The sequence below is a fragment of the Monodelphis domestica genome, chromosome 4 (assembly GCF_027887165.1).
Source record: "Monodelphis domestica isolate mMonDom1 chromosome 4, mMonDom1.pri, whole genome shotgun sequence".
Lineage (NCBI taxonomy): Eukaryota > Metazoa > Chordata > Mammalia > Didelphimorphia > Didelphidae > Monodelphis > Monodelphis domestica.
Window position 1 is genome coordinate 172598779 of NC_077230.1, and position 26541 is coordinate 172625319.

General features: G+C 36.9%; 1 protein-coding gene and 1 long non-coding RNA gene across 11 annotated transcripts in view; one reads left to right on the plus strand and one right to left on the minus strand.

Annotated features, from left to right (window-relative positions):
* COBLL1 (cordon-bleu WH2 repeat protein like 1) overlaps positions 1 to 13152 on the minus strand; it is a 200086-nt gene extending 186934 nt beyond the window's left edge. For 2 of the 10 annotated variants that reach the window (XM_056793967.1, XM_007494279.3), the window contains exons 1-2: positions 13038 to 13152; positions 11960 to 12077 (exon numbers count right to left, since the gene is read on the minus strand). In XM_056793967.1, the coding sequence (XP_056649945.1) occupies positions 11960 to 12030 (71 nt within the window). In that variant the 5' untranslated portion in view covers positions 12031 to 12077; positions 13038 to 13152. The other 8 variants (XM_007494280.3, XM_007494277.3, XM_007494282.3 and 5 more) reach the window with 8 other exon arrangements.
* A 3-nt stretch (positions 13153 to 13155) lies between these two features.
* Positions 13156 to 23547, plus strand: LOC103105958 (uncharacterized). The gene is made up of 3 exons (XR_001629953.2): positions 13156 to 13620; positions 16428 to 16815; positions 22328 to 23547. It is a non-coding gene; the product is annotated as an uncharacterized LOC103105958 (long non-coding RNA).
* Positions 23548 to 26541: the final 2994 nt, after the last annotated feature.

A 26541-nucleotide genomic window follows, 5' to 3' on the forward strand; every position in this document is an offset into this window, starting at 1 on the left:
GCCGAGAGAGTGGGACTGTCTCTGTGCATCGACTTTTCCACTTAAATCTTCATGCACAAGTGTCTTTGTGTACAAAAACGCACAAAGACAATCGTCATCCTCGGTTACCGAGAGACTACTACCACCACCTATCCTCTCCATACTGCTTTTCTTATCAAAATAGTGATTACACAATCTTGGCAAATACTTTATCTCAATAGGACAAAGCTGATATATATAAAACTGGAACTTTGGGGCATTGAAGGCAAATTCTAAGACTCTATTCTCCCAACACATCTTCTAAATCCTACTCACATCCCAAGGGTCATGGCTTCTTCCTTGCAGGTCTTGGTTGTTCTGTACTGCTTTTTGTTCAGATCTTTGATTGTCATATTGTAGGGAACTTCCAAGATGGAAATTATTTTCTGTACAGACCAGCAACTCTGTAACTTGAAAATTCTTCTCACAGTTGCCTGGAATACTGAGCTAGAAGTCTCTGTCAGAAGTAGAATCCAAGGCTGCCCCCAGCCACTACATTGTCCCTTTTATACGAGTAGATACTTAATAAAGTGTTTGTTAAATGGACATTCAAAATGAATGGAAAACTCTTTGAAGTATATAATTTATCTCACTTGTATACATCTTCCCTGCCAGAAATTGTTGCTCCTATGCAACTACCAACTGAATTGAGATATGGGTTACTATCTATCCATGCAGAATGCAAAATTATTCCATCTATCATCTATCTTCCATCTATTTTCTCTATTGTTTTCTCTATTGCTCAAGTATCTTCTACCTCACAGCTTCTAATCCAGAGTATCCTTGCTCCTGGTGTTGCTTTTTTTAAAAATCTTTTTCAACCATCACTGCTTTTTCTGACTCTCTTCTCTCCTGTCTTACTTATCTTTCCCATAATTTTCTCCTACGAGTGTTTGGCCTGGATTTGATGCCTTAGGTTTCTAAGCCATTTTAAAAATCTGAAATTGCTAGTAGTCTCTCTAGATAACAGAAATGTTTCTACATCATGGAAAAAGTCAATTTGACCCATTTAAAAATCCAGTTGACAAGCTCTCCTTAGTATCTGTAGCATTCTGAGGAGTATGAAAAACAACAACATGGATTGAGGGTAATAATCCATAATCACAGTACATGCTTTCAGATAGTTTCACTTATACCATACTTTGAAATGATAATGATAATAATAATAGCTAGCATTTACTAGCACTTTACAGTCCACAAATGGCTTTATATATGTAATATCACTTGACTCTGACAACAACCCTGTGAGGGAGGGAATATCAGTATCCCCATTTATTGTTGTTGTTCAGATGTTTTTCAGTCAGGTCCAACTCTTTGTCACTCCACTTGGGATTTTCTTGACAAAGATACTGAAATGGTTAGTAATTTCCTTCCAAAAGTCTTTTTATAGATGAGGAAATTGAGGCAAACAAGATTAAGTAATTTGTCCGGGGTCACACAGCTACTAAGTATCTGAGGTCAAATTTAATTCATAAAGACACTTCTTTCTGACTCTAGGTTTGGCTCCACTTCATCATTTAGTTGCCTCACAACTAGTAAGTGTCTGAGGCAAGATCTATACTTGGATTTTCCTGACCCCAATTGCACTCACTGTACCATCTAACTGGTTATATACACCAATATCCAAAATATTTAAAATCCATGAAAAGTAGAAAAGTTATTCCTTCATTGCAAAGATACAAGGTTCACAGCCATCCACTCAATATAATTAATAGTATTAAAATCTACTTAAACATGATAATCCTTGATCGCTTTTAATGCTAGTACTTTTCATCTGAGATTTCCAGTACATCTCATCTATCTCTTCTGTACACAAAGCTATGCACAAGTTGTTTTCTCCATTAGACTGTAAACTCCTTAAGAGTAGAGACTGTTTTGAGTTTGGATTGGTTTTATTGTTCCCACTGCCACCCCTTCTTTGTATCCGTAGCCCTTACTATAGTGTCTGGCATAAAGCAGACACTCAATAAATTTTCATTTACTTGACTTGACATAAATTCATAACCCTCAAAATTTCAGCACAAACTGATTTAATAAGAAATAAGAGTTCTCAATGGCTTTCCTATTAGTACCAGGCCAGAGTGATCTTCCATCCTTTTAATACCAAAGCTGGATTCTTTTATAAGACAAATCAAATCCTAATTATGATAGAATTCTAACTATGACTTACAGCTGAACATCTGTTCCACTTTTTTTTGCTCAAATCACCCTTTGATGAAGCTTTGTAGTAATTTGATATAGATTAAAGATTAGATTGGCACTTTATACCAATTTCATCAGAGTGGAAAAATTTCTAGAAAACCACTAATCAGGTAAGTATTCTGAATTCTTTTCAAATACGTAGAGTACTATTCATACCAGGAAGAAAAAAACACACTTTTTTTTTTACCAAAGTGAAAAAACAGGTAAAAGTAACATGTATATAATATAAACATTTTAAATTACAAATATATAACAACTGCTTTATTCTATAGAATTCTTTTTTAAAAAGCAACTTGCATTTCTCTTAACACTAAGATTTATAGAATGTCTGCCTTCTTCACAACTACTCTACCAACCACTGGTTCACTGATTGAAGCTAGAAGGTGCTCTAGTGGTCTGTTAATCTGATCTTTCTTCCACAGATAACTTCAGAGGAGTTAAATGACTAGCCCAAACCTGGAAAAAGTTCTACAAACTGAGGCAAAGTGAAGTGAGCAGAACCAAGAGAACAGAGCATGCAGTAATAGAAATTGTACAAGGATCAGCTGTGAAGAACTAAACTATCATCAGCAAAAGAACATTCTAAGACAATGTCGAGAGACCCATGATCTTAAAAAATCTTAAAAAAAAAAAAAACAATCCCAGCCAGAGAAACAATTGTTGGAATCTGCTTGCAAATCAAAGCACACTATCCTTCACTTTTTTCCTTCATGAGTTTTAAGTTTATGTGATATGTATCTTCAGTCATGACATGGGGAATATGAAAATACATATTGTATGAAAGCATGAGTATAACCTATATAAGACAATTTTCTACATCTGGGAGGATGGGGATCGAGGTAAGGAAAGAATCTGAATTGAAAAATTTCAGAAAAAAAAATTGTCAAATATTGTTTCTACAATTGAAAAAAATAAAATTTAATTATATGACTTCAAACTCATCTCACTTTTAAAGACTGGGCAAGGGACAGCTAGACAACACAATAGATAAGAGTGCCAGGCTTGGATCCAAAGGTCCTGGGTTCAAATCTGGCTTACACACTTTCTAGATGGGCAAGTTACTTACCCCAGTTGCCTAGGCTTGCTGTTTTTCTGACTAAGAATTGATTCTAAGACAGAAAGTAAGGGTTTAAAAATAAGAATAAAGAAAAGACAGATAAGGCAAAGGATGTTTAGAGAGGTTATAGAGCTATATTCAGGGTAGCTAGGTGGTTCAGGGGATTGAGAGCCATACCTAGAGATGGGACATGCTAGGTTCAAACTTGTCCTCAGACACTTCCTAGCTGTTTGTCCCTGGGCAAGTCACTTAACCCTCATTGTCTAGCCCATACCACTCTTCTACCTTGGTACATAGCACTGATTCCAAAATGGAAGATAAGGATTTTTTTTAAAAAGAGGGGAGCATGCTCAAAATCACACCTCTAGTAAATATGTCAGTTTTCAAATTCAAGCTTTTTTGCCTTAAGATTAGTGTTCTTTTCTACCTCATCACAGTCTCCCAGCTAACAGCATAAAGAAGGGTTCTAAGTATAAAAGAATAAACTGAGGAGCTAAGATTTTGACCTAGAATGAACCTTAAAGATTATGTAGTTCAATCTCAATAATTTTTGGATTAGTAAACATATTATAGTAGTTAGGATTTAAACCCAGGCCCTCTGATTTCAAATTTAGTATTCTTTTCACTATAGGTTATAACTTCTGATTAAAAGAAGATAGGAAACAAGTTTTTCTTTCTCCCTGAGTGAAGTCATAGAAGGGAATGTGATTCATCTGAGGCCAGTTTCTTTCCATCTGAAATAACAGCTATCTGTAGAAATTTTTCTTTCTACATCTGACCTTAACTGGAGTAAGCAAATGAATTTTTTTCTTTTTCCTGACTGGAAATATTCAACTTATTCCCAGGAATATCCCAGGAAGGGATCTCTTTTTTTAAGAGAAAATTCTATATATTATTAAGACATATAAACATGCCACTAAACATAAGCATATAGGTTTTTAAAGTGCTATAAAGGAGGGAATACAATTATCAGAGTTGTGCTTGAGATGGAGGGAAGAAATTATTTTTATGGCAAAAGGGGTACTTAGCCTGTACCTTCCCTAATACCCTCAACAACAAGGTAAAGGTTAAGTGACAGTGTCAGGAACAGTAAAGAATAAATAACACCAAACCAAGAAACAAGGGGAAAAGTGGCAACTGGTGGCACCTAACTTTCTCCATTGGCCAGACACCAGCCCAGGAAATATGCAGAGTGCCAGTTGGGGATGCCAGGCAGGGCTAAGCCCCAGGATCCTGAGGCAAGCAGGCCAAACAAGCAGGGAGGGAGAAAGCAGTCCAAAATTCTTTGAAAGGTCCTATAAGTATCTTACTGGGCAAAATATGAAGTTGGAGTGAGGGATGGAAGGAGAGAGCTCAAGGAAGAAAGGTAGGAGCTCACTACCATGATATGGCGGAATGATGGTGCACTTGGGGGCTTCAGTGCCTAAGTCACATATGTGAAGATTAAAATCCAGAATCCAGTCTTGAGATTCCCAATATATCCTGTCTATATTTTTGCATATAGAATCCTGCCCAACGATCTAAAGTTTCAATTTCATCCAAAATGTAAGTGGTTGGTGTTTAATAAATGTTTATTGAATTGTTCAGTTAAATGCAGAGTCTCAGATAGGAAGCTAGGGATTAATGAATGTAGCACAATGGTGACTCTTGATTCATGGTTCCCTTACATTAGTATTAATGAACAGAAAGTTAAGAAACTAAGTATCATTCCCTCCAACTTCAATAAGGTACTAAATTCTTGACCTCTACCTCTCAACTTTTAACGAGGGTCATAGAATTGGTCAAATGAGAATGGAGAAAGCTATAGACTACATTGCTTAGTACATTCACTAGTACACAGCAAAAACTCAATAAATGAGATAACCTACACATATAAATTAAGCAATGATGTTTGGCATCATAAAAACATCATTGTCTTTTGTGTTTGTATTTCATAGCACTTAGCAGAGTGCCTGGCATATATCAAGTGCTTAAATGAGATATAGTCAAGTGTTTGTTGATAAATGAATCCTTTCTCCCCTTAATGTTAAAGATTCACATTCTATTTTTTAAAATCTTTTTAGCTCTAACAGTATTCTTCTACATTAACTTCCTATTTTCTTACAGTAACAAAAATTATATACTTGCTATTCTGTGTCAAAAGAAAAACAATTCGGTAACATAGCACATTTTTGCCTAGAAAACAATAAGGATTTGTTCATTGGTTTTAAAATTTACAAATGCAACACTCAGTGAAATGGAAAGCAATCAAACTCCCCAGCATTTTTCTAATGTTACCCAAACAACTATATTCATCTCTGGTAGTCTATCAAGGGATTAATTTTCCTTAGATAAGCTGAAGCCCTTATATAAGACTGTAGACATTTGACCCTAGGGAAATAATCATGGGAAACTTTTCTCTCCCACCCTGAAAGTTTGTTTTTAGTATCACAGATGGAGAAAAAGATTTCTACAAAAAAAAAGTCATAGCAAAGTCCAATAGCAACAATGAAAATATATCTGTTTGGGGCTACTTTCTAGAGCTCACAAAAACAGTGCATAACTATTTAAAATTTTCAATTTATATAGTATTCCTGATTAACAATTGTCCTTTAAAAGTCAGTCATCCCAGTTTGCTGGATTAGAAATTTTGTCGCTGTTGTTGTTGAGTCTTGTCTAACTCTTCATGACCCTATGAACCATTGCAGGCCAGGACCTTCTTCTATCTTCCTCTATCTACTGAAGTTTGTCCAAGCTCATGTTTGTTGCTTCCATGACACTATCTATTCATACCATCCTCTACTGTTCCTTTTTCCTTCAATCTTTCCTAACACTGGGGTCTTTTCCACTGAGTCCTGTCTTCTAATTTTGTGGCCAAAAGTATTTGTTTCAACTTCAGTATTTGACCTTCCACTGAACTGTCTGAATTAATGTCTTTAAGGATAGATTGCTGTGATATCCTTGCTCTCCAAAGGACTATCAAAAGTCTTCTTCAGCACAATACAAAGGCATTGATTCTGTGACTAGTTCTCACAGTCACATCCTGCTAATGAAAAAAACCTCAGCTTTGACTATTGTCAACAAGGTGATAATCTCTGCTTTTTAGTATGCTGTCCAGATTTTGCATAGCTTTTCTTTCAAGGAGCAAGTGTTGTTTAATATCATGGCTGAAGCCACCATCTGCAGGTCTTTGAGCCCCCCAATTATAAGATTATCAAAATTATCCTTCCCTAAATATTGCCACATAGCATTCAATATGCAGGCATATCTTGCATTATTTAATTGATGTCCCTTTGAATGTGTGTATAAGCTTTCTTTCAATCAAATATTACATTAAATGCATTTTTAAAATCCAAGAACTCAGTATTAAAAGAACTCTTACAAGAAACTGTCTTGTAAAGTATATTCTTTTGTAAAGCAACTCCTGCAGAGACCCTATATATTTGCAAGTTCTACAGCCCTTCCCTTCTTAGCAACTACAACTGATGACCCAAAAGAAAGTTCTTACCACCAAATGGTTCAACATCAAAAATGTTTTTATGAATGAAAAATGACACTAAAGAAGATGTATTCTAAGCTGCCTCCTTGCTACAAGTTAAGGATCATTAGGCTTTTCCATCTGTCCTGCAGATATGTGTTCTCTCTTCCCACTGGAATATGAGCTCCTTGACACAGGGGTTGCCTCTATTTTGTCTCCTCAATATTTAGCACAGTGCTTATTGCACATAGGGAAAATCAGTGTTTTTTTTCATCCATTCATTACCATTTAATTGATATGGTTTGTAAGTGTGGCTATATCTTATTTAAGTACAACATACATAAGAATATGCAGAATATTAAATATTCTTCTAAATTTCTCTCTTCTCTGAACTAATGTTAATCATTTACCCTTTTCTGACAGACTACTTTCCTTCTGAGCAAAAAACATACAGGTATCCACAGGACCCAGTAGAGACTATTCAGCCTACAATTGGGGTCAACAGATTTTGTTTACATTTTACTTTAAAGGGTCCTTTTCCAGATCAACATGGGAAATAACATTATCAAGCACACCTGGTTCTACAAGCATAAGAAAGGCCATAATAACACTGTTATTCAATTATTCCATAGCTCATTCAGAGGAAATAACCAATTCAAATGTTAAGCTTTATGGATTGCACAATTTTTCCTAAGACCTCATTTTACAAGTAGGAAGTCTGTGGGAATTACATTAACAAACAACTTAATTCAATCATCTCTGGTAACCCAAATTCCTACTCTTTAAAAAATAATAGTACAAACAGGATCTTAATGTCATAATTATGTCCAAGTAATTGGTTATACACTGTTAAATGTGGTATTTAGTACTGCATAACAAATACTACATGTTTTATTTTTAAAAAAACATTATAGACAGATCTAAAATTTTTTTTAAACCCTTACCTTCCATCTTGGAATCAATACTGTGTATTGGTTCCAAGGTAGAAGAGTGGTAAGGGCTAGGCAATGGGAGTTAAGTGACTTGCCATGGGTCACACAACTGGGAAGTGTCTGAGATCAGATTTGAACCTCCAATCTCTAGGCCTGGCTCTCAGTCCACTGAGCTACCCAGCTGCCCCAGACAGATTTAAATTTTTTTTTTAAACTCACTAAATTAATTTAAATCCTCAAAGAGTCTAACTGAAGAAATACTCCACATAAAAAATAATACTGATTTTAAATCTTGTTTCATTTTTTTCCAGTATTCTCAGTCCTTAGCGCTGGGGCTGACAAATATTAAGGTCTAAATAAATGCTTGATGCAGTTGAAATTCAAAACTACCTATAGAATCATTTTAAAAAGCTGTTCTTGCAGAGATAAAAGTATTCTTTGGACACTTACTATACATATTAGAAATAAAATAGCAAAGAGAGGATATGATATAGTTGTACACTGAAAGGAATGAATAGTTTGTTCTCCAACATTCCTTTCAAGGCTTCTCTACCATCTTAATTAGTGACATCTAGCAAATTACTAGGTTTGGAAGTCCAACTAAGCTCTACAGACAGTACCACTAGTAAAGCACTGATTGGACCAATCGGATAAGATAAATAAAAGTCTATCAAGTTTTTCACAGTTTTGTAACCTTATTGTAACTACAGAGTTCCTTTGAAAAATCAATTTAAAAACAGAATACATTTCTTCCAATGTCAAAATTTTGAAGTTTAAATTGATTAGATGTAAAACAAAAACAAGACTAGTTACTAGAGAACAACAGGTAAGGGAAAGTGTAGAAGGTAGGTACTGAAGATGATGGCTTCAAGAATAAGCTCTTGGGGGCAGATCAGTGGCTCTGATAATAGTCAGGCCTGGAGATCAGAGGTCCTGAATTCAGATTTGGCTTCAGACATCCTGACTGTGTGACCTTTGGTAAATCACTTAATCCCCATTGCCTAACCCTTACTGTTCTTCTGCTTTCAAATCAATACAGAGTATTGTTTCTAATGGGGAATGGAAGAGTTTTGAAGGGGAAAAAAAAAAGAATAAGTTCTTGTAAACAATTAATGGCACCATAATAATTAAGTAGGTAAGAAGGACTTCTTTGATTTAGAAGACATGAGCAACATTAGGATACTAATTAGCTAACCAGGAACCAAAACAAAGCACAACAACTACTTCTGAGAAAATTTCAATTTAGGGAATTACTATTTATCTCATTTGCTCTAATCTTCAAAAAAGGGTTTGCTCTGTACAAAGAACAAAATGGGAACAAACATATAAGAGGCTTTATGATAATTCACTTTTAGGTCACCAAAGTAAATTAAATTTGTCAACATATGTTATGGTCTGGATTGGGTTTCTTGAGCTGCTAATAAGTTGCTATTAAGCAAACCCTCCTTTTATATAAATTACAACTATAAGTTGATATTTTCTTCATTAATTTAACAAAATGACATTTCTCTATTTTATCTTGTCCTCTTCTTATGTGTGTATGTATGTGTTTGTGTGTGTAAAATGCCAAATACTTGTTCTATGTTTATATTCCTTACTCTCGTGAGGCCCTTTAACATACTTTTAAAGTCTTTATCTCTAGAGACCCCATATTCCAACCAAACTGAATCATTTGTATATTCTTGGTCCTCAATAACTTTTGTTCTCACTACATGGAATGACCCATTTCTGCCAAAATGATTATCATCACAGGACCTGCTGAAATGCCACCTCCTTGACATTAAAAGTAATTTTTCCCTCCTCTGTTTTCCCCACAGTAGTTGGTATATACTAGACATTCTGTTTTGGAAAGATCATTAAATTTGTCTCTCAACTTAACTAGGTATCTAGGTGGTCTATAGATAACAGTGCTGGACCTGGAGTCAGGAAAAACTGAGTTCAAATCTGACCTCAGACACTTTCTAGCTGTGTAAACCTGAGCAAGTTAACCACTACCTCATTTTCCACAACTATTAAATGGGCTGCTTAGCACAGAACCTCACACATGGTAGGTAGCAGATAAATATTTGTTTCCTGCATTCAGAATAGCTGTATGGCTCTGGACAAATCACTTTAATTTTCTAAGCCTTAGGTGTCTTATCTATAAAATGGATATAATAGTACTTGTATTATCTACAAGGACTGTTATGATATGAAAAGTACTTAGCAAACTATGAAGTGATATGCAATTGATACTACTAATATAATTCAACAGCAAACATTTCTAAAGTGCCTACTAGATTGAAGGCAATATGCTACATGTTAAGAAAAAATGAAAAACAAATGGCACAGGTCTTCAACTTCAAGGAGTTTACTACAACTAGAAGGGGGAGAAGAGAAAAAGTTCAATATGGGGCCAAAAGATATGAGATTTGAGTTAGTATTATTGAGTGTGAGAAGCAGAAAAACAGAGCAATGCTAATGACAATGTACATTTTTATGCTGCTTTATATTTTGCAAAGGTACAGTAAACACTGTGGGAAAAATCCACTGGAAGATTTCCATAAGCAGATGTGGGTGAAGCCTATTCCCCTTATGAGGAATAGTCTGCAAATGTATGGAGTCTGGACAGAACAGGATGTAAAGTTTTTAAACAACTGTTCTGTCATTACTGAAGCTTGTGTATTTTGTTTTTTGCAAATCCATAAAATACCAACTAAATGCTATTTTATTACTATGGCTTCTATGACATATATACTTTCTTGTATTACAATTACTTGTCTACATTTTACCACCAAATTAGACTACAAACTCCTAAGAGTCAAAGACTTAGACTGTTTCATCTTCATAAGCTACTAGCTGTATATATAGCCTTCCCTATCAGCCTACACTTAAATGCTGAAGTGAACAGAAGAAAGGGAGGAGAAAAGGAATAAACTGTTTGAAAATCTGGCAGTTATCTGGAGCAAAATGAAAGAATTCACATACTCCATATTTCCTCAATGTAAGCATCATATTAAATATCTTTCAGATTAGTCATATTGTTTTGAGAATTTTCCATGTTTCCCCTTCTCAATTGCCAATGTTCACATGGCCAGTGTGATGAATAAACATGCTGTGACTTGCTTCTATGGAAACTCCTGTCATGTTCCAGGGAAAAAATGACTTGCGCACCCATTAAATTAAGGGAAAAAAAAAACTACAACTCTCATTCACTAGGCTCATACTATAAATTTTCCTCAACTTTCTTATTTTCATCATATTCTTTCACCTTTAGGCATTTCTGTGCAAGGGACTAGTTATGAAAGAAGGGGGGAAACCGTGGCAGGGTGGGGTGAGGAAGAAAAAGAACTCCTAAGAAGCACCGCATAAGGCACAGATTACAGTGTTCTATTTCAAGAACCCAACTAGTGATGTCTTAGTATTTACCAAAACCGTAAATTATTTTCAAGTTCTTGCCATCTCTAGCAGAACTACTAGTTCTCAGGTCTGTTTACACAATGACTAAGAACAGTCAGTATTTGCATATCTTGTAAGAAAACAGTCTTCGCTTAATATTAACTCATCATGTGATGTCTATCCCCTACCCATCTCTCTTCCAGGCACACGTGGAGGTAAAGAAAATTATAGGCATTTTCAGTTTGAATTTGCACTCCTCCAGCCCCAAAGAATCTCCTCCATCAAGAGCTAATTGGCACAGGAGGCCAGGTGGCACAACATACCCATTCACATCCCAACCCCAAATCACTGCACCTCTCCCAAGACAAGCAGCAGGTCCCCCCGCCCCAGCCAATCCCCAGCTGTCAAGCGGTCTGACAGCTGGCATTCCCCTTCCTTCGCCCTCCGAACCCTCGCTCCAAGTTCCTTCCTCCGCCCAGAGTCACTTTGACACGGAGCTTCTCCCTGAGTCACTTGGCTTTGCCAAGGAAACTTTTTTTCCCGGGAGCTCACTTACAGGTATTGCCCGCTGTTCCTTCAGAGCCCCGACAAGGGCCCTTTGTTGCTCTTTACGCCCGCCGGACTCCTCTGTCCCAGTCCCTGGCATTCAACCGAGCTTCAAGTTACCAGAGTAGCCCCAGTTTAAAACAAAGCAAAGCTACAAAATCAACACCACTAGCCAGGATCCAGAGAGACCGAGAGACGAAAAAAAGAAAAGAAAGTCTTCTCTGGGTCAGTTCCCTGGCTGGCCGGTGACTCACCCTGGCAGGGCAGTCGCTAAACTAGGCAGGTAAACGAGTTTAGTTAGGCCTCGCTGAACTCTCCCTTTCCCAGTTACTCTCCTTCCCTGCACGGGGTGGGTTGGGCGAGGCTTACCCCGAGGAGGCGAGAGGAGGCTGGGGTGCTGCTGCCGGGGGTTCCTCGGCTCTCCGGGTACGGTCGTCCATCGTCCGGCTGCTGGTGGCGCCCGCTCCTCTTCCAACTCTGCAAGCTGCTGTGGGAAGTGGGAAATCCTAGTTGGGTGAAAGCAGCCAGGGAGGCTCGCCCCGAGGTTTACGCGCAGACCAGCATGTGCACCCGTAGAGCCACCCACCCACCGCCTTCCCTTTCTTTTTCTCTCTTTTCACCTGTGGGGAAAACCAGCTCCCACCGCCCAAACTGCAAAGAGCGGTAGCAGCAACTAGAGGCAGTTTTGTTTTTTTTTCCCCCCAGGCTGGGGCGAACAGCTACGAAAGGCGGCGCTGCGCCTCCCACCCCATGGGGTTTTACTCTGTAGCCATATGGCGGCGCGCGGGGAGACTAGCTGCCCGGAGCTTTCCGGGCTGGGAGGAGGGGATAGGGAAGAGAGCAGCCCTAGGAGCTAGCAGCTGCTGCATTAGCAATGCAAGTACACCCCCTCACTCCTAAAGGCTGAGCCGGAGGGGTTTGAGCCCACTGCCACCTAGCAAAATAAATAAAATTTTTCTCTCTTAAAAAAAAAAAAGAGGTTGGGTGGAAGAGTAGGGACGTGGAGAAAAGTTAGCAGTTTGCCTTCTCTTCTCCCCAAGGCTCCTGCTTCCTTTTCAAAGGGAGACAGAGGTTGCCCTGTTCTTTCCCTAGGCTCGGTCTTCCAGTTTCCCCTCCCCCACTCCCCTCCATCCCATGGCTGCGGTTTGTGTTCTCCAGCCCAGACTTGACTTGGAGGGAAAGCCCGCTTCTCTTTCCGTGGGGGTAACCTCTCCCGCCCCCTTCTAGATGGGTTTCCCCCGGCGCGGAGTCGGCGCAGCACGCCGCCTTCCCTAGCCTTGGCTCACCCACCCTGCCCCATGACCCTATCCCGCAAGCACGGAAAGTCGCCGCCAGCTCTTTGGGATCCCAGTGCCTTCCAGGCAGCAGAGAGAATGTGGGAGGGAGGGAGGGAGGGAGAGGAAGAGAGAAAAGAGGAGGGCGAGCTGAGGTTCGGGTGGGTGCGTACCGAGGAGGAATTTCCTTCCCCCCAGGGCTTCTTGCCTTTCGGGGTCTGGTAGGGAAAAGCCTTAAACGAGAACGGCTTCAGGGCGAAGCGTTTCCATTCTCACCACTAGGGGGAGTCACAGAAGCAGCTACTACCAGCCGCAGAGCCCGACAGGTGGGAAGGGAGGATACCTAGCCAGAGTGAGAAAGAGGAGGAGACTAACCCTGCGGAAGTAAGGAGAGGCTGGCGGACCACCTACTGCCTGTCATTTAGTAGCAAAGCAGTCGGACAAACCTCCTTTGCCCAGCAACTTTTACCGAAGTCCTTTCCCCGACTGCCTGACACCAGTGGACCTGCGTGTCAGTGTGACTTTTTCCAGTGGAGTTAGAGACTTACTTTTCTTCGTTTCTCTCCGATGTGGGAATGGATCCCCATCTATTTCTTCAATTAGGCGGGATGACAGAACTCCCCCTCAATATCTGGGACAGGAGAGCAATGATGGGAAATTGTAAGATGTTCAAAGTACAAAAAGAATTATTTGCCGTAAAAGTTTCAACCGTCTAAGAAAACAGAAAACAAAAAAACTCAGAAATCTTGCACGTAGGTTTGTTTGTTTGTTTGTTTTTAATTCTGGGTGTTTTTTCGTTTGCTTTTGTATCTGCATAGCTCTTTTTACCAGTAATCTTCATAGTTGACGATTAAAGAAAGACATATTTGGATATCTTTTTTTTTTTTAAAGTAGAACAGCTAAACCATATAATGTTTTAATGTGGCATCTGTTTTGGTGGACTTGAAAGATTAACTCCCACCTGTGAAATTAATTTGACAGCAGCCTGAAGTTTAAAACGTAGGAAAACAATCCCCAATGTAGTTGGTAAAAATGACAAATAATAGAGAAAAGAACTAGTCCATAACAAAAATGGTCTTTACCAACTTAAGTCTGAAGAATGTTAAATTTTACAATTGCTATAGTGAGAACTGAAAAGTAAATTGGTTACTTAAAAGCAAAACCTAATAAATTGATGCTTTGTTCGATAATCCCATCACATGGATAAAGAGCCAGCAGTGTATGAGCCCTCCACCCATCGTGGTAACAATATGTATTTTCTGATAATCATCTATGCACTCCCTATCTCAGAATCTCATAGGAGTGGCTGATTTAAACCGAAGTGTTTAGAATATACATATATATTTAAACAGGAATTTTAAGTGTAATATTTTCAGGGCTAATTAACTTGGTTTTATTTAAATGCATGGGTTTTCATGTCTAAACTCTTTAGTTCAGTGTAAAAAGCAATTTAGCATGAATCAATCATTCCTCCAAGTGACTAGTTTGCAAAATTGCCTGCATAGACATTGATACAAATATTGAGTAACAGTGAAACTACTTAAAGTCCCTGTTTCAATCACAAGATCAAGATTAAACATTTAATTAGTTTCTACCTTTAATTTATTGCATGCTGGTTCTATTATAGGCCTTAATGGACACAAATGGTAAGACAGACCTCTGTTTCATATGGAACTTTCATAACTCAACTAAGAACTTTCTGAGTCAATAGGAGAATCTAGTATTCTTTTTTCTCTACTAAACTATCCCCATTATATTCAGCTTGTAAAATGTCAGTAGTAATCAGTATGTTTGTAATTTGTTCTCTTTACATAAAGTTGAAAAAATGATTTTTTAAACCTTCCCAATTTATATCAACTTAGAAAACGATACATCTTGATTGTTGAAAGGCATGAGTTATAGAAATTTTTTTTTTTAATAATTGTAGAGGTCTTTAGTTTTTATCTCCACAAAAATCCTGCTTAGATATCAGTTTCTGTGGTAGAGACCCAAGGTTCTTATAGGATATGACAATGCAATACAAGCTCTGGCAAATCTTTCCAAGCTGAAAAAGGCTTTGTGTCTTATCCTATAATGGACTGTGCAATTGTTTGAAGGAAGAGTCTAGCCATATTTAATCAAGCTCCCTTGGGTATAGATTGCGTGAACTTTTATGGCCATAGTAGATCTCAAAAACCATCTGTCTCAGTCATGAGGAAGGTTTCAATCTCCTTTTGTAGAGAGATCACCCACACCTAGAAAATTATAGCTTCTAGAAGTATTAAGTATACATTTTTATTACTTTCAATTACATAGGGCTAAGTTTTTCTTGGCAGCATAAGAGTAAAGGATAGAGATCTGACCTTAGAGCAGGAAGTCCCAAGTCTGACATATAAGTGACCCAAGTAACTAACTATAAATTGCAAAGTACTCAGTAGAAATCTCCTTCTACTGAGTGAGGTATTCCTTAGCCAAAAGCAATTAAAGCATGGAAAATAAGTTTTTGCTACTACCTAGAAGACCCTAAATTTTCCCTGAATTTCCTTTTTGGGGGCTGATTTGCCAACAAAAATCAAGTGTGGATTTTTTTTTTTTATAGAAGGCCTCAGGATACTGTCCAAATGATAAGAATGATTGTATAGTTACCCCCTCAATTGTCTGTATATAAAAGGTATTTTAAATGTACTAGATAGTAGTTTCTTTTCACATAGTTTAAACAACCTTCTGAAATTATTTTCCAAATAGACTACAGGTAAGTATCAAAAGAATCCTTGTCTAAAGTTAAAAAAAAATCCAAACTGATAGATCTCTCCATTACTAGAACTTTTGTTATTTAATTCAATATGGCAAAATATGTGTCAAGCAGTTACTATTTGCAAGCCATTTTAAGTGCTTATGAAACTATCCTTGCTTTCAAAGAGATTACATTCTTCTGGAATATTTACAAGTAGTTCGTATTTTTAACAATTATGGGGCTGTCCTATGTGAAAGAAATTTCCTCTGAAGTGTTTGAATTTAACTCTATCAGGAATGCCTCATGCTTCACACTATTAGAGAGTATAATGGCCAAGTGGAAAATAGTTGACCCTTATACTTCAGAGACAGAAGAAAGTTGAAGAGTAGCAAGGTATAGGACACTGTTATGCTGTATAGGCTTGTTTCCCTAAAAGAAGTCTGGAGAGTTTTGAACCAAGTTTTTTTTAAGTTCTTTCTCTTAAAAAAAGTCATTAACAAAGATGGCATCAGAGGGCACAAAAAGGACAATATTGTAAGGCGCTTTCTAAAAAACATTAAACAAGAATAATCACTGAGTTATTCTAGAAGTTCTTTGAGTAGACAACCCTCTCATGGAAGTTTCCCAAAGGCTTTCAGAATTGGTCAAAGAAAGTTGTTGGTTTTTGACCTTCCTACTCAAAGAAGACGAAAATGATCACTATGTTGGGGTCAATGTTGGTTGGTGGGTTGTTGTCCTTTGGACTCAGAGGACCAAAATGAAATCATTGGGTGATGTCATTTGAATCATGCATAAATTGGATTGAAGTTAAGTAGTTTCACAAAGTTGTCAACTTCTCTCTCTCTTCCAGAATCATCATAGTCCAACAGAAGGACAAAAGTCAAGATAACTGGTGATAACTTGGAATGCAGTGGATGACTTTGACATCTTTGATGTCTGAACAAGCTCTCAGAGCTCCACAGTACTGCTTAAGGAGCCTTCCTGCCTACTGGAACAAATTGTTCTTATCTGCCTCTTCTGCTGAGAGAAGTCTTCACATAGCTGGGGTAGACACCCCACTAACTCATTCATAGGTTTGAGGCCCATCATTTACAGTAGCTCATCTGTCAAGATTTACTGAGGTGTGGCTGCTAAGCATACTACAGCTTCTTGGAGCCACAGGACAGAACTGAGTGACAGGTGGACACCAAAGGAGAGAAGCAGTCCTAAAAAAGGCTCAGCAAGACCTCATACCAGAGGTACTAGTTTTCTCTGAATACCCCATAAATCTTTCCCTACTGCAATGATCAGTGTGTCTAACTGTGACTGATCAGACTAATATGAGCTCAAAGGCTCTACTGCAGGACCAGCATATATAGCCATGTCAATATTTGGGGTGGATATGCCTCTACATTTTTTTTCATATTTCTTTTGAGGACCCAAAGAAAATAATACTATCTGAAGAGAAAAATTGAGGGACCTCTAGAGGTAGAAAAAACTTAATTGCCTAGCAGCATTTAGCTAAGAAAGACTTTACTCACCAAGAGGAGTTTTCAGCTCCACCTCTACAAGGGTGTGTCTCATCCTCCAGATTTATTTATGTCCAAAGAGAAGGTAGAGATTATCCCATTAAAGAAAAGACCTGTAATTGGTAGAACTTGAATTCCAGAATATCTGGGTGGGGTTTAGGCCAACTAATATCCTACTGAATCATTTTTTGTAGTTCTTTTGGTCCTGACCTGTGATTTCATTGATATAAAGAACTCCTAGTAGGGAAAACACTGCCAATTCAGATCTGCAATCATTGTGCATGTTAGTTTTAGAAAATTGCCTGGGAGCTGAGATATTTAGTAATTTCCCTATGGGTGACACATCTCTTGCTCTTTAAAGGTGAAACTTGAATCTAGGTACTTCACAATGTTTCTCAGTTATAGTAGATTCTATAAACTGAAAGTGTTTTCTTTGTAATAATTATCACATTACTTTATACAAAGTATGTACTTAAAAATTTGCTGAAACAAAATGAAATTAAATTCATCAAACTTCAAAGTCCTCGTATTATTTATGGTTTGGTAAAAAAAAGGTTATATAAATAGATGTGTGCTAGCTATGGAGAGAGATGTAGATGAGGTCAATAAGAATATAAATGAAAAAATCCAGTTTTTTTGTTTACTCAATAATTATTATAAACTAATTAGAAATATATGTATATGTTTATTCCCAACAATGTTGTACTCTGCATAACTAAAATCTTTTACCCTTTCTGAAGTTGGACTAGATGAATTCTGAAGTCCTTTTCAGTTCTGAGTCTATGAAACTTTCTCTTTGACTTAAAGAGCAGAAGAAAATACTTTGTAAAAAAATTTTTTTTTCATTTAAGAGGGAGGTAAGATAAAAGAAACACAGATGTCCTGGTAATCTAAAGTGTTAACAATGGGTACCAAACAATTTATTCCTTTTTTTTATAAAATAAAGATTAAATTATCAAATTACTTTTTGTTTTGAGAATAAGGGGAAAGTTTGTTGTTTTTTAAAAAAACAAAATACAAAAATATCAGGGAAGCACCCAATTTTTAATAAAAACCTTATTTTGGACTTTAGATTTATTTTTCTTACAGGCAAGTTAATTTCAGACAAAACTTGCTTTCTGTTTACATTTTTTTTTGTGACAAATGATTGAATCCAATGATCACAGAAGGGAACCACAAGTTAAGACCCAAGGCAGGAGTTAGTCTATCAGCAGTCATAATTGACAGGCTAATCTCTCCTTAAAATTGAAGTAGCCATTTTAGAGAGGGGATAAAGGAAAGCTCCTATTTTCTTTTGGTTTCACTTGAAGACTTATTTTTCCTTTTGGTTTACAATTAGGAATGTACTGGGAATAATATGATTAATTAGTCAGCCAGGTGAAATTTTTGAAATATTTATATCTAAGGCATCATATAAACAAATACAGTAATTCTTAATGCATTTTCATTATACCTTGTAAATATTTATAGACTTACCTGAAATTCTCCTTCCTCATAAATAAAATAAAGGAGTTAGATTAGATGACTTCTAAATTCCTTACAATTATAGTATGCTATCATGGGCTGGTCAAGCCATATATGTACTCAGAAATCATCAATGACTATCCTTTTTCCTTTTGCCTATCCATTATCCTTTTCAAACTCCTTTCCTAGCATTCAAGGTCCTTCACAATCTACTGGCACCCTGCCTTTCTAATCTTCTATTTAACCCCTCTATCCATGGTATGCTGGTAAATATTTAACAGCGAGCTCTAAAATGGGGAAGGAGGGAGGCAATGTATTCTCATCACACCTTTAAGTTTAATTTGCATTGTTAACATTTTCCTCATTACCTTCTTAAGTCTAGACAATCAACAAAATAATAAATCAAATCCTGATTTTTAGCATTTTCATAATATGAATACAATATATATGTTGTTTGACTTTTAAAAAGGAGTTATCAATTTTTTTAAAGACTGGATCTCCTTATCTCCCCATATCTGCAAATTTAAGGGCTCCTACTCTGATGAGCATTGGAGTTTTACCTTGCTCAGTTTTCTATCTGGACTTTTTCTTTAAGCATACTGGCAGCATCGATACTCCTGGGGAAGTGGGGTGGAATTAAACCAAATTTATGCCATCATTAGTACAGCTACCTGATGGGCTTGACCACTCCAGATCAGAACTCCTGAGCTTGAAAGAGATCCACCAGTCTCAGCCTTTGAGATTATAGGTTAGTTGAAAAGGTTGACCCTCATCCCCTCATTCCATGGTTGTTATTATAACCTGCAAGTGGGTCTACCTGCCTCAAATTTCTCCCTACTCCAATCCATTCTCTATTCAGACTCTAAAATGATTTTCCTAAAACAGAAATCCAATTGTGTCACTCCTTCACCAACCCCTACATACACACACATACATCGCATTTCTCTCTCTCTCTCTCTCTCTCTCTCTCTCTCTCTCTCTCTCTCTCTCTCTCTCTCTCTCTCTCTGTGTCACACACACACACACACACACACACACACACACAAACAAACACACACACTTAATTAAAGTGGTTTCCTTTTGCTTCCAGAAGCAAGAACAAAAATACTCTAGTATTCAAAGCCCTTCATATTTCAGCTCTTTCCAACTTTTTAAACTTCTTTCACTTTATTCCCCAACATATTCCTCAGTACAATGACAGTCTATCTCTCAGCTCCAGACATTTTTTCTGGCTGTCCCTCACCTGGAATACTTCCCTTCTCCCCTCTGACTACTGACTGACCTCCCTGACTCCCTTAAGTCCCAACTTGAAATTCCACCTTCAAAAGAAGCCTTCCCTAACCCCCTTAATTCCAGTGCTTTCTCTATTTTAATTATTTCATATTTGTTCTTATATAGCTTGCTTTGTATATATTTGTATGTTGTCTCCCTTATAGAGCAAGCTCCTTGAGGATAGGGACTGGGTTTTTTTGTCTCTTTTTTTATATCCCCACCACTTAGCACATTGCCTGGCACATAGTAGGTATTTAATAAATCCTTATTGATTGATTGGTTAGGGAACACTCTTAAATAATAATCCTTGAATCCCTTTGTCCTGCTCACTCCAAACACATAAATGCTATATTGTTTCCCATCTTGGTGAATTTACTAACATAGGTCCATAAACCTGTTGAACTGCTACTGAGTCATTTAAAGTCCCACTTAAATATAACCTCCTCTACAAAGCCTTTCTTGATAATGGCTTTCCCCACAATCTGATACTTTGTTTAGTAATTCTCCAGGACTAGTATCATACAAAATTAAATAATATAGTTATCTAAATTTGTCTTAGCCTCCTTCTAGGTTATAGACTCCAGGAGGACAGGAATTCTATTCTAGCTGCCTTATTTAAACTTCCAATATTTCCTAGAACCCGACACAATGTTTTACATATAGGAAATGCTTAAAAAATATGTTTTTTTAATGGATCACTCATTTCTATACCATTGAGAAAAAGAAATGAATTAACACTTTGCCATCCTGAACTTAATAGCATTTTCCTTTCTCATACAAATATCAATTTTAGATGTTTATAAACATTTAGGGAAAATATGAATTACATTTTTTTCTTTCAAATAGCTTCATTGGTTAACTTTTCCTGATTTGTTGAAATGTTTTATTCCTTTTAGGTCATGTAAAATAATGTACCCATGAAAACACAAGGGACTAGATGAAATATGTTAAGCTATAGTGTTTCAATAGGCCTTTCATTCATTATATTATAAATTTTCTGGCATATTATTTCACCAGGTATCTTCTGGAAGTGAAATATTCAAGAAAAGATGCTAAGACATTTCCTTATTCCAAGTTAAATTTGTGATCAAAAGTCTTGAATAATTATCACTGTATAATTTGTAATCCTTAGACATACAAATACATAGTATTTTATCTAAATTAAAAATATAAAAATGGATGAATTAAATATTCTCTAACTCTTTAAAAAGTATCCTACATCTTATGTGATACTTGCACAAAATCAAAAGCTCAAGTATCATCCTATTCAAGGACTTTCTTTTTTGTTTTTTTTTAAACCTTCCTGCATTCCAGAGGGTAGGTGAGGCTTAGGGGAGCATGTATCTGCATGTACACAGCTGTAGACTTTGTTACTGTGGGCATGAGGGCAGAGTTTTTAGACCCATTAAAATTCATAATGCTTGCCCTAGGATTCTAGGCTTTCCCTTGATAATTAGCTATGGTAGTACAAAGAATTTAACCAAGCTACTTGTTTGAATTGTTTCCTTAAAAGATTTTTTAAAAATAAATTCAGTGACTAGATAATGATCTATAATATAAGATTGTACCAAACTGATAATAACATTTACTTTTTGGAAATTAATAGGCCTTTTCTGTCACCTATAGTACTAATTGTGTTAAAAATGAATTCTTTTTTTTTGGCTATTGCTTTAAGAGAAGGGCAACTGGGTGGCACATTGGATAACATGCCAGGCCTTGAGTCAAGCCTCCTCATCTTCCTGAGTTCAAATCTGACCTTAGACCTTTCCTAGCTGTGTGACAGACAAGTCATATCACCCTGTTTGTCCCAGGTTCCTCATCTGTAAAATGAGCTAGAGAAGGAAATGTCAAATCATTCTAGTATCTTTGTAAAAAAAAAAAAAACCCAAATGGAGTCATGAAGAATTCACATAACTGACAATGAACAAAGTTCTTAAGAAACCAGTCAAACCCTTCTGTTTTGGTTTTTATTGTTATTGTTGGTAATCTAAACAGCAACAATCATGAAAAACTTTAAATTAAACAATTTGCCAAATTCTGAGGTAAAAATATGCTTGGGAATCTGTTTCACCCAGCACCAGCACACATCTGAGCTGAGCCTTGAATGATGAAAAAGCTTCTGAAGAAATGTATTCTAGATAATGAGAGATAGTCCATTCCAATTCAATGAGAAGGAATTAGCATGTCAAGTTTGGGCCACAACTAACAGACCAATTCTGATAGAATGTTTTTGTTCCATCTTTAATGGAATTCATAAAGGGGAAAGCAATATTAAATAAGTCTAAATGGTAGGTTAGAGACAGATTTCAGTGAACTTTAAATTCCATGGTAAATGTGTATTTTATCCTGGTGCTAATAGGGAACCTCTATAGTTTGTATATTATTTTTATTTTGTTTGTAGCATTAACCATATATACATCTAATTATTTCTTTTGAAAATTGAACTGACACCTTTTACTTTAATATCACCTACATTTAATATGTCCCTCTTCCTACCCCTTTCCAGAGAGACATCCATCACCTCAAACAAAAAAAAAGGGAAAGGAAAAGAAGAAGGAGCAGGAGGAAGAGAAACAGGAGGAACAGGAAGAGAAGAATAAGAAGCAGTAGCATGTTGGACAAACTAAACAGCACATTAAACCAGTCTGACATTATAAGTAGTATTCTATACCCACAATCTCCCTACCTCTGCAAATTAGGGAGTAAAGAATATACTCATGTCTCTGTGGGGGAGAGGAAATGTTGGTCATTATAATTTCATAAAATTTCATTTCAGTTGTTTTAGTGTTTTCTTTCCATTCAAGTTGCATCACTGACATGTATTATTTTCTTCTTTGCTATCAGTTTATTTATGTTTTCTGGTCTTCTTTGTATTTATCATTGATTAGAGTGTAATAACAGGGAAAGATTATTATGGAAGCTTTGAGGGTAGGTTAAAAAAGGGGGAACACTATAATCAGAGAGACCACTAGAGCTAATATTAGTATGCTCTATGTCTTTGTTTCTTATTTTGTATTTTTAAATTCTGCTCCAGATCTATATTTTCCATGCTGTATTATACAGTCAGAAAATAATATAACTTTGGAGCTGAAAGAAATCTGAGAGTACATCTTGTCCAACATCCTCATTTTATAGAAGGGGAAACTGAGGCCAGAGAGGTAAAGAATTTACCATAGGTCAGAGAGCACTACTGAGGCAAAAACCTAATTTTCCTAACTCAGCCCTTTCCACTAAACCTAGACTGTCCCAAAGATGTAAAATTCAGGTTACTAATTATTTCTAGAAGCATCTGAACATTAACAACAAAATAGGGTGACTAAGAATGATATTTTGTAAATTGTCTATCTACCTCTTCAAAGTGATGATCAATGCCACACAAGACTGCTAGATATAACATAATATAATGGTGTAAGGATGTACCATAACTTTTTTTTAAACTTTTACCTTCTATCTTAGTATTAATTACAAGGCAGAAGAGCAACGAGGAATAGGCAATCAGAGTGAAGTGATTTGCCAAGAGTCAAAGAGCTAGGAAATGTCTAAGTTCAACCTAGGTTCTTCCAACTTCAGACCTCTATCCACTGCCCCCAAATACCTTTTTTATGTTGCTTTTTAGTGAGTGTAAAGCAAACAGGTAGGAAAGAAGAACTACTTCAAGGGTACTTTGTAGAATGGCTTCAAAAAATATGGTATAATTATTTGTCAATATAATTTTTAATAATTGTTTTCTGACTCTTTGTGTTCCATGTTCTCTGCCCTACCACTTCCCCAAGACAGCAGGTAATGTGATATAGATTGTACACATATCATACACTACGTATTTCCATATTCATGTGAAGGGTTAACATTTTTGGGTAGGAATTTGGCTAATTAGGAGAATAGGTTGATAAAACACAAACACTTAGTTTATTCTGAGGAAAAGTTCCAATAGGAAATAGGAGGGAGAAAAGTGAGATTCTCTCTCTAATATCTTATAAGTATGCCTAAAATCCAAATCCTAACTAAAATTTCTAAGAAACCCTAAATCTAACTGCCTTCAGGGACAGGCTTGTATTAACTATACTACTCCTATCTGAAAATATATTCCCCAATTACCTACCTAAGCTAATCAAAGAACATTAATCTCCTAAACCCTTCTTAAATCCCTTTCTCAACCCAAACTGTCAGAAGTCAACTGTTAGTTCCTCTTGACTGAGAGAGACACATAGAATTCTTGCTAAGAAGCCAGAGAAAAGGAGCCCCTAAACTTTCAATGATGCTCCTTATATATGTCTCCTAGGTAAGGGAATCTTTTTTATTTTTTTAAAACCCTTACCTTCCATCTTGGAATCAATACTGTGTATTGGTTCCAAGGTAGAAGAGTGGTAAGGGCTAGGCAATGGGGGTTAAGTGACTTGCCCAGGGTCACATAGCTGAGAAGTGCCTGAGGCCTGATTTGAACCTAGGACCTCCTGTCCCTAGGCCTGGCTCTCAATCCACTCAGCTGCCCCCATAAGGGAATCTTGAGCTCTCTGCTAACTCTTACTTAAAAATGTTTCTGTTTCTGCCTCCTTTTCTGCCTCTTAAAGAGACAGAACGAGAGATTAAGAAACTCCTTTTAACATTCAACATGTTGTGAAAAAAGACACATTTCACTTACACTACAGAAAAGTTCATGGAGGGAAATGAAATGTAGAATGTTGTGCTCCAATCTATATTTAGATTTTATCAGTTCCTTCCAGGAGGGTGGATAATCTTATCAGTCATGAAACCCTTGGAGTCCTCTTTGATCTTGCATTGATGATAATAGTTAAGTCATTAAGGGTCAATCACTGTGCTTTATTGCTGTTACTGTGTACAACACTCTCATGGTTTTTCTCATTTCACTTCGCATCATTTCATATGTGTCTCTCTAGTATTTTGGGGATTGAATCGTTACTCTTTACATATGGGAATTGGCAGAATCATCAGTGGTATCATGTTCAACCTGGACAGAGTGCAGAAGAACAATGGTAGGTAGACAACAAGGAATATACTTGTTACGTCAGCCTGTTCCATATTAGTAACTAGGTATCCAAAGAAGGTGTCTTAGTTCTCAGACTGGCAGTTCTCAGGTGATTTAACAGGATAATATTAAAAGCGACTGCATTCCTAGGAGATTTGATAATTATGGTTTCATTATATGCTAAATAATAATTCAATTCTATTACAAACCTTAGTACCGACATGACATCATGAGACATTTTGAAGGGATAAAATTCTGTTTATTCACTGAAGTGATGGGTCCAGAAGAATACAGTTCTCTTTAACCATATGTGGAATGAATGAATGTAGAAATGAAAGAAGCATTTATTAAATGCTTAGTATGTGTAAAACACTGTGCTACATGTTGGATATACAAATATCATATGTTAGAGCAGCTAAAGTGACTCAAGAGTATATAGTGAAAGATCTGAAGTCAGGAAGAATGACCTTCCTGAGTTAAAATTGGCCTCAGACACTAGCTACATGACCTTAGGCAAGTCACTTAACCTCTGTCTCATTTTCCTCATCTCTAAAGCAGGGATAATAATAAGACCTATCTCCTGGGGTTGTGAGGATCAGGTAAGATAATAATTGTAAAACACTTAGCAAAGTGCCTAGTGAATAGCAGGTGCTATCATAATATTAGTTATTATCAAATGGAAAAAATAAAACAATCCCTTCTCTCATGAATCTCATATTCTAATGAAAGGAGAAAACATCTATGAAAGGTTTCAGCTGCAAATCAAATGGAAAAATCTCATGGTTCTTAGAATGTAGCAGCACCAAAGCAAATGGGAATGTATCTTCATTAATGCCATTTCACCTGATAATATCCTATCAGCTTCTGATATGAAACAGTGTGACAATGCCAAGAACTTTGGTGGCAAGAACTTTCTTTTCTGGGTCCTTGGAAGTTGTGGCTGTAGCACCTGCAGGAACAGTTGCCAGATTGCATTTCCTTTGGAGTTGCTTCCTATGATGATGTCTGAATTTTCTGGGGAGCAGCTAGGTGGCTCAATAAATAGAGAGCCAAACCTGGAGACAGGAAGTCCTGAGTTCAAATTTGACCTCAGACACTTCCTAGCTGTGTGGCTCTTTGGGAAGTCTCAACCCCAAATGCCCAGGCCTTACTGTTCTTCTGCCTTTGAACCGATAATTTGGTAGTAATTCTAACCCAGAAGGTAAGGTGTTGTTTTTGTTTTTTGTTTTTAATTTTTTAAAAAGGAAGCATTCCTATTCCCAAGGCTCTGGGTTCAAGATCCTGGGTTGTCCCCTAAGGATAGTAGAATACATGTAGAAGACATATTCTGTATTTTAATTTAGGGGTCATTCAACTTCTGAGAGGTGATACTCTATGGTGGATAGAGAGTTATGCATAGAATCAGGAAGACCTGGGTTCAAATTATGCTATTGACCCATGCTGGCTCTATATCTTACAAGTCACTAAGTCCCATAGTGGTCTCTAAATTTTTTTTTAATTGTAAAATCATCAGAAATGAAAGAAAGAAGAAAAGAAAGAAACAAAGTAAAAGAAAGGAAGGGAGGAAGGAAGGAAGGAAGGAAGGGAAGGAGGGAAAGAGGAAGGAAGGAAGGAAGGAAGGAAGGAAGGAAGGAAGGAAGGAAGGAAGGAAGGAAGGAAGGAAGGAAGGAAGGAAGGAAGGAAGGAAAGGAGGGAGGAAGGAAGGAAGGAAGGAAGGAAGGGAGGAAGGAAGGAAG